At 41.8% G+C, this 9,071-nt stretch overlaps 1 protein-coding gene across 1 annotated transcript; it reads left to right on the top strand.

Moving 5' to 3' along the window:
* Window positions 1–1,341: 1,341 nt before the first annotated feature.
* slitrk5b (SLIT and NTRK-like family, member 5b) lies at window positions 1,342–7,918 on the top strand. The gene is made up of 2 exons (XM_049594941.1): window positions 1,342–1,653; window positions 2,083–7,918. Exon 2 carries the CDS (start codon window positions 2,141–2,143, stop codon window positions 4,742–4,744), a length of 2,604 nt encoding a protein of 867 aa, XP_049450898.1. The 5' UTR covers window positions 1,342–1,653; window positions 2,083–2,140; the 3' UTR covers window positions 4,745–7,918.
* Window positions 7,919–9,071: the final 1,153 nt, after the last annotated feature.

Genomic DNA, 9,071 nt, shown 5'->3' with positions numbered 1-9,071 from the left:
AGATTATAAAGCCAAACCCTGTTCTTCATACCTAAACCTAACCACGTTCTTTTGTTGCCTAAACCCAACCATGTGTGTTTGTTGTAGAAGGGAAAAAACGTCAATTTGCAGTGTTGTACTGATGTAGTGCATTTATTTTGAAAGAGACGGTATGTAAATGGTTAATTTCCTGTGAAAACGGAAGTGTATTTTGAAAGAAGCCAATGTATGTAACAGGCAGAACTTGACACTGCGTCCCAGAGCATCAACAACCAACGCACCCGAGGAACCTTTCAAGTTGTATCTGGACGTGGAAAGTCCATGACCAAACATTGATATGTGACAAGGTCAGAGTGAGAATGTGTCCTATTTATTTCGGTGAAAATGGTCTTTTTATAATTATAGTGTTTAATGTCTATATCTGTCACAGGCATGAAAAAATATACTTATTTTTATTCAATCTTTCCTGTTACCATTTCACAATAAAAGCCCTCAGACTATGTTCCTGTCAACAGAATGCCTTCATTTGTCAACACAAGGCTTTTTACTGTGGAATACTTGTGGGACCGTGTGGTCGACAATGCAGTGGCGTGCATGGCTCCATAAATTAGTGGATTTCCTGCTTTTAATTATTAAAGAAGAGTACTGATAGCTGCAGGCAGTCCTGCAGCAGCAACGCCGTCTGTGTGAACACTGCACGTGTGCGAGCCACAGCAGTTCAGCGAGGTAGCTGTCCTCTACTGCTCATGCAGGCAGTGTGGCCCAGGCTTAAGAAGAGAAACTAAAAAGGAAAAAGGCAGTACAGAGAGAATAAGAAGGCGTAAGATTTCTCATTAGCTCTTTATTATTCCTGTGGTGGTGCTGGGAGGGCAGGGGGCACCAGGGGAACTTTGCCTTGGGCTCTAACTGTGCTAGGTCCAGCACTGCTTGATCAACAGCTTTTCTCAGGTGAGATGTCCAAAAATAGCAGCAGAGATGTAAATAAACTGCTCTGCCAGCATGATGCTGGAAAGATGTAATCAAGACTCACTGTCACCAGTGTTTGATCTGTTTTTGTGTCTAAAACTCTCGCTCTGGAGCTACCTGACATGGCAGGACTGACAGATGATGAAAAACTGGTGTAACTTGGCATTCCAGTGGAGGATTTGTTTTCAGGATGAATAACATGATAAGGGGTTTAACAACCCGCTTGGACACATGGGCGCGCCTGGCCCGGTGAATTATTGATTTTTATTTATTTATTTATTTTTTTGGGACATCCTTCCTGTAGGTAGGTCAACATCTTTTGGGGGGATGTATCTCGATGCTCCAGTGAGCTGATTCTTTGTGCATGAAATGACTTGACATCCTCCCGACCACCGAGCGAGCGCGCGTCGCTGCGTGCGTGTGCGTCCGCGGAGAGAGAGAGGGAGAAAGAGTGGGAGAGACAGAGAGAGCAAATAAGCAACTTTGTTACCAGGCATAGCTGTGTCTCCTCCGGCACCGCGTGGTAAAAGAGAAGCATTTGGCAGTTATGGTTGATCAGCGTTTCTTTCATCCTCTCCGGTGCATTAGAGGCGACGAGCGCGCTCGCACTCAATAGATCCTGTTTCCCTCTTTTCGTGTTGACGGATTAAACAGGAAAGATGCGCTGAAATACCCAAACGAGCCTGCATCTTCATCAATGTGCGTGAGGTATGTATTTCCACCAGGACTTAGAAATTATGCTGGCTGTCTTATGTCTGACAAGGCGTGCGCTGTGCTGCAAAATCTCAGCTAACCTTCTGTAATTTACACATCTTTCAATTCGAAGCAGTATTTAATTACGTTTTGATGTCTTAACCAGCAAATGCGACGTGGCTCCCCCCCATCACAGCGGATTTAGACCATTGTTTTGTGCTTATGTCTTGCTTTGACCTTGCTTTTTTTGTTATTTACATAGCTTGAAGGAGTTGCTTTCTATCCTGCTTTGTTTGAGCCATTTTAAAATCAGCAGCCACACAGCCAGAAGTTACCCCTGGCTAACAGCAAATGAACCTTTGACTCATGCAGCTTGTTGTGTGGAAGTTGCTTTCATTGCAGTCTGCCTGTTTTTACATCACCATGTATGTCTTTTATTTCTAGATGACATTGAGGATACCTTAGCAGGACTGTGAGCTCGGGGCCATCATTTTGCAGGAAAATGCATCTTTGGATTTCCTATGTTTTGCTAAGTGCAACGTCAGTGTGCACTGTTGAGATGTTTGGCAGTTATGGAGAAATATGTCAGAGACTGTGTGGCTGCGAGGAAAGAGAGGGGATCCTCACAGTAAGCTGTGAAAACAAAGGAGTTGTGAGCCTCTCAGACATAAGCCCAGTGTACTTCTCCCAGTATCATCTGCTGCTTACAGGGAATCTTTTGAAAAAGCTATCTGCCAATGATTTTGTCGAGTACAAAGGACTTACAATATTACATCTGGGAAATAATGACATATCTGAGGTTGAAGCAGGAGCTTTTAATGGACTTCAGGGATTAAAACGATTGCATCTCAACAATAACAAAATCGATGCCTTGAAGGAAGAGTTTTTCTTTGGCCTTGAAAGTCTGGAATATCTACAAATTGATTACAATTATATCACTCATGTGGCGCCTAATGCCTTGAGCAGGCTTCGACATCTGGAGGTCCTGATTCTAAATGACAACTTAATATCTACTCTGCCTGTGAACATTTTCCAGTATGTACCACTGACTCATTTGGACTTAAGGGGGAATCAGCTCAAAGTGCTCCCCTACTCAGGTCTGCTGGAGCACATGAACAGCGTTGTGGAGTTGCAGCTGGAGGAGAACCCGTGGAACTGTTCGTGTGAGCTGATAGCTCTCAAAACTTGGCTCGAGAGCATATCGTACACAGCTTTGGTCGGCGATGTTGTTTGTGAGTTCCCTTTCCGGCTTCATGGGAGAGATCTTGATGAGGTTTCGAAACAGGAACTGTGCCCGAGGAGAGCCATAGCTGAATATGAGATGCCACCCCTGCCACATTTGAGCACCGATGCATACTATAGGACCACGCCAGCTCTAGTCACAGCCTCCTTCACCTCATCTGGGATTGCACGGTCCTCATCAAGACCCACTAAGGGACCTCGCCAGTCAGGCAAATTAAAATCAAGGCCCACTGCTCGCATCCCATCTAATAAACCACAAAATTATGGGCAAATTATTTCATATCAAACCAAATCCCCCGTGCCTTTAGATTGCCCAACTGCCTGCACTTGCAACCTTCAAATTTCAGACCTCGGTCTAAATGTGAACTGTCAGGAGCGAAAGATTGAGCATATCTCTGACTTAAATCCCAAACCATACAATCCCAAAAAGATGTATCTAACAGGGAATTATATCCCAGTGGTGCGCCGATCAGACTTTATCGAAGCGACTGGATTAGATTTGCTTCATCTTGGTAACAATCGAGTATCTCGCATACATGACAGAGCTTTTGGCGATTTGACACATCTAAGACGACTGTACCTTAACGGGAATCTGATTGACCATCTTGCAGCAGAGATGTTCTATGGACTAGAGTCCCTGCAGTTCTTATATTTAGAGTACAACGTCATTAAAGAGGTTGCTTCGAACACCTTTCAGTATGTGCCCAAACTTCAGCTTCTTTTTCTCAACAATAACCTTTTGAAAACTCTACCCGTGGGGACATTTATTGGTCTGACATTAGCCAGACTAAATCTTCGCAACAACCACCTGCGATACCTGCCGGTCAGCGGTGTGCTCGATCAGCTTACAGCGCTGGTGCAAGTTGATTTGTTTGAGAACCCCTGGGATTGCTCTTGTAGCATACTGGAGCTGAAGATGTGGCTGGAGCAGCTTAGCACAGGCACGGTTGTAAACAATGTCATCTGTGGCTCGCCTAAGAGGTTAGCTGGGGAAGATATGAGATACATTAAGACAGCTAATTTCTGCCCTAATAACTCTGATATACTTGCCTCAATGATCCCCCCCTCTGAAGAATCGTTCCCTGGCAGCACTATCACCATAGAAACATCCTTGGACTCTGACACACAATACAGCACCATTCCTTTATCTGTGATGATTCTTGCCCTTCTCCTTATGTTCATTGTGTCAGTGTTTGTGGCTGCAGGGTTGTTTGTGGTCATGAAAAAGAGACGTCAGAAGAGCCAAAACGAGCACAACAACTCCATGAACGCTTGCATCAGCTCTCTCAACATGGAATATGGCCTTTACAAAAAGGGATCCATTCCCAAAGTCAGAACATCTGCTGGACATGTATACGAGTACATCCCACCTCCTACAGAATCCACATGCAGAACTCACGCCCAGACCCCGACGGACAGCAAATTAGCGGATGGATTTAGAGACTTTGATGAGTTGAGCGGCGCTTTTTTGGGTAACTCGGATGAAGAGGCAGCCAGTAATGTAATGAGCTCGGAGTACAGTGCCACCACTCCAGAGCCTCTTAACAAGCCCTCCAGCCCTCACCAAGACGATCAGTGCTACTACAGAGATGTACTCGAGCCTGACAAGCACACACGCTACAGCAATACGTTGCCATGCAGGCATGCAGCACATTCATCAAGTCAGTATACCTCAGACTTTGATGCAAGGCATCAATACGTGCACCCAGACAGAATACAACAGACAATACTCTATTGTGCGGCACCAAGTACTGTGTATGTGGAGCCCAACAGGAGCGAGTACTGGGAGCTGAAAGCAAAGCTTCATATTGACCCTGACTACCTTGAGGTCCTTGAAAAACGAACGACATTCACACAGTTTTAAGAGACTTGACCCCTGCACGGTCCAAATGGATGCACTAATGCAATGTATCCATTTCAATCAGGAATCAGACCATGTTTAAAAAACAGGCAGAACTATTTCAACACCTTTATTGGTACAATGCAGAACACATTTCTGGGAATCATGTGTCACAGTATTGGGTAATAAAGGGGAACACTGCTCATTTTAAAGTATCACTTATCCCTTTAGCCCTATGGTGTTTAACAGTTATGTTTGAATTTGTAAATATGAGCAAACAACCAGAAATTTGGGGCTCTTATGACTCATCCCTACATAAAATGCATCCTGGAGCTGTTTCATTGACAGTAATGTGAGACTGAGCTTTTACTCTCAAATTAGCTGCATTTCATGAGTGTTAATGAAGCATGCAGATAATATGTTCTCATCCCAAAATAACCTAGGTATTTGTTACAGTTGTACGTATGGCTCCCAGTTCTGTCAAGTTGAGTTTATAGAGGCGGAATCAAATTTATTCTGAGAGTAAATTCAAATATCAGCACGTATTTGACCTGCATGTAGGTGCTGACAAGAGCCACACATCTGTTAGAAAATGGTGCTCCAGTGAAAAATGGTGTCAGACACATTTAGCGAGGCAGTTTTTCCTCCAGCGTGCACAGCTCTGGGATGATCATATTAAATGCATGAGATCATAAAACAAATTCCAATGTAATATCTTAAATCACAGATTATGAGGCCAGTAAATCTCTGCTCTCTTGTTTGCAGATTTGGGAGCGAATAATTAATGTATCCTAAAAATATACTGAACTGACCCGGCGCATATACTGTGGAGTAATCTGTGAAAATCTGTGGTGTTCCCTCAGAGCCTCCCCAGTGTCTGAAACCAACTGCACTTGTGGATTTTATGGGCACATGTTGCACTTGTGTTGAGTTAAATATTCATGTATTGTAACTGTACTCAAAAAGTGTTGTAACTAACAGACGCCAGCTGTATTCAGATGTATTGTAACTGAAAGAAAATGAGCTTTAATGGGCAATATGGCATGTCACAAATGTGTATTTTCTGGCAAACATACAGCTTGAAAACACACTGACGAATTGTAATGAGTGTCTTTATTTATTTGTACCAGAACCAAAGCTCCTCACAAAAAATTAGCTTATAATATATGCAAAGTTTGACACTCAGAGGAGTACATCAAAGCACTACCCTGTGTTTTTTGTACCCTTAGAAACATTTTCTTTATTGTACATCTGAATACACTTAAAAAATGTCTCCCAGTTGCAATGTATTTGAGTAGAATTGCGATATAATAAGAGTCCATTGTATCTCCATGTATTTCTGTTTGAAATCCAGCTGAACATCTGTCAGGTCTCTTCGACCCCAGGCCCATATACGGTTAAACATATTTTAAATGACTGCTTATTTTTATACAAATATTTTCTCTCTTTTTGTTTTCTGTTACAAGAAAATGCACTATTGACTTCTACAGGTTAACAATGATGTCACTTTCTGAAATGCACAGTATGGTCACACGTGCATATAGCCATAGACGTACATTAAAAGCACCACATGTTGAAGAATCTTGCACTATGCATAGATATAGAGCATACTTAGACAATCTGTACAAAACGCCAACAGCTCATCCTCTCAGTCACCAACCGACACTCAAACACGACACTTAATAATAATATTATAACATCCCGTAAATGTTTATTTGAAATTTAACACCCATGAATATTCAGAGGTACTTTTGTACCACATTTTGGATAATTCATTTTTCTAAAACTTCATATATTTTTAATTACATGTGTTTGCCAGTGTCTGGGGGAATACTGAGTGGATTTTTGTGTATTGCATCACAATGAAGAAGTCTCATTATTTGGCATTGTTTGCTCTCATCTGTTCGGTGCAGGGTTGAAATCTGGCAATGTGACTGCAATTAGCAGCCTTTGTTTCTCTCTTTTTATTGGGGGGTTGATGGGTAGTGTTACAAATGTTTTAAGGTCTCCAAGAGCTTTAGCTATTAGATTGAAAAGCACAACAAATGAATGCTTGAGTGGTTAGAGTTGTCTTTATGCATAAAAATGTCCTATGCTCTAAAAGGAAATCTAAGCACATCATCCGGTCATAATGCAGTCGAACCGATTTCCGGGTCAATAGTGTGAGCAGCCCAGAGATGGGACTTTCCCTGAGAGTTTAATACACAGAGTAAATTCACCTCATATGCAGTATTATGCACTGAACCTGTCATCTTAACTCAGCTAATTAGAGGACATGGTGTATCTGGACTCTGTCTGCATGTCACCATGTATTACACTGCAGCATTAGTCATGCTGTTTATCAAGTATACAGTCTTGGTTTGTTGCCTTTCACATGTTTCAGAGTCATGCTGTGATTCTTTTGTCACTTGACCTGTGTGTGCACTTTGGGAAATTCATCAGAACAAATGAAATGAAATCGACACAGTGCAGCACGATGTAAACCTGCACAGGTTTGTATTTTGTTACATGTACGTTTTTTCTTTTTTTTAAAAAAAAAAAACACAATGTATTGCTGTGAAGTTAGTGGTGAAAACACTGTAAACCTGCACAGACATAAACACACAAAGGGTTTTTTATTGTGAGCAGTGGCAGCAAGTGTGTGGTAAATCTTGTGCAACCAAACTAATGCGACAGATGAGAAAATATCACATCACAAAAAGAGCAAACAGTTGACTTTGCCAGTGTTTGGAGGAACACTTCTAACATTTTATTTGTCATGTTTCTTACAAAGGCAACTGTGTGGTGAAACACACTGTATATAACAGACATTTGTAATATGTTTTGCTCCTGCAGCTTTTTGTAATCGATGACCAAATGCCGATATTTGTCACACGTGGGACTGCAAATACTGATAATCCAAAAATATGTTCAATTGAAACGTGACTGTCCTGTATATGTGTGCACATGTTTAATTTGCAAACAAGAGATCCAGTTAGTGTCTTACTCTTACTCCGACGTTTATGTTCGCTTCTGTTCATTTGGTTTGGTTCTCATATGAAACGGTGATTTTCTATGTCAACCTCTGATTTGTAAATAGAACACAACATCAGCATTTCCATGCAAACTCGCATCGGCTCTGAAAAGCAAAAACCTGGTCTCTTATTGCAAAAAAAAAACACAGTACAACTAGGAATATGTGGGGTAAATATATCTGCAATGTGCTGTTTCTTTAGTTGTTTAGCTGATGAATAAAAGATATGCATTCATTTGGTATACCCTTGCTTCTGTGTTCCCTTCACCCTCTAAACAGTGGTGTGTGTGAAGCAAATGTCATAGTGCACAGGGAGGGCAGCTTTGAAAATGTTGCACAGAGCCCCCATTGGCATTTTTCAGGACATTACTAAAATTACAATATCCAATTCAAATGTTCAGATCAAGCCATTGTCATGGTTTCAATTAGGCAAATGGGGAGTAATGCAAAGGGCTGTGTTGCATAATCAACATTGAGATGGCATAGTTAGTACTGTATGATGCCTCAGTTTCACCCAAAGACATTCTGACGAAGAACTTAAACGATCAATTCTCTCATGTATAAATGAAATGATTATCTGATGCCTACAGCGTTCAGACAGCTGCACAAACAGAAGTGGCAGAAAAGGCCCACGGCGGTATCACAAAATGTACTTTTGTACAAATATGACTTTCTCGTGCATGTCTGAATTCAAAATGTTTGTTCTTGTGCATCTCGCAGCAACAAAAGGATGCATTTGTTGTGTCAATTGTGATGTGCACAAAGCTGGAATAAGGATGTGTGACCTTACTGTAACTGTGCAATATGAACACATCTGCATGCACAGACACTTGCAGGGGGAAACTATATTCTTAGCAGACGTCGCAGTATCCATGGAAACGTCCAATTACCTGACACAGAAGAAAAACAATTCCAGTCCAAGAGGTATACGCTGACACAGAGGGCGGACTAATTTGTAACTCAGCTTTTTGACATTTATGTGATTACTGTATGTTGCATGTCTCTAAATTGTACACATTGAAAGCTGACTTGCGTGGAATGGGTTGCCCCGCGCTGCATCTAGGCGTGACTGACAAACAGAGCGTCTGTGTCTGAAAAATGTCCATTTTAATAAGACAACAAACCGCCGTGGATCACCTTTGACTCAATCTGCTTGTCAGATTGATGGTGTTATGTTGCTTAGCTGCTTGAAGACCCCAATTCTGCAAGGGAGAGGGAAATTAGGGCAGATCTACATTATGTAAGCTTGAAGAGATGTGTCAGGCAGTGTGAAGACAGCATATGACTGTAAGCATTAACCAAAGGAAAAACCTTTACTATCTGCTTACATCAGGCGAA

The sequence above is a fragment of the Epinephelus fuscoguttatus genome, linkage group LG13 (genome assembly GCF_011397635.1).
Source record: "Epinephelus fuscoguttatus linkage group LG13, E.fuscoguttatus.final_Chr_v1".
Classification (NCBI taxonomy): domain Eukaryota; kingdom Metazoa; phylum Chordata; class Actinopteri; order Perciformes; family Serranidae; genus Epinephelus; species Epinephelus fuscoguttatus.
This window is presented reverse-complemented; position numbering and strand designations above follow the sequence as displayed.

Bases quoted from the DNA above. Each gene is read 5' to 3' on its own strand.
- slitrk5b (XM_049594941.1), top strand. From the start codon at position 2,141: ATGCATCTTTGGATTTCCTATGTTTTGCTAAGTGCAACGTCAGTGTGC.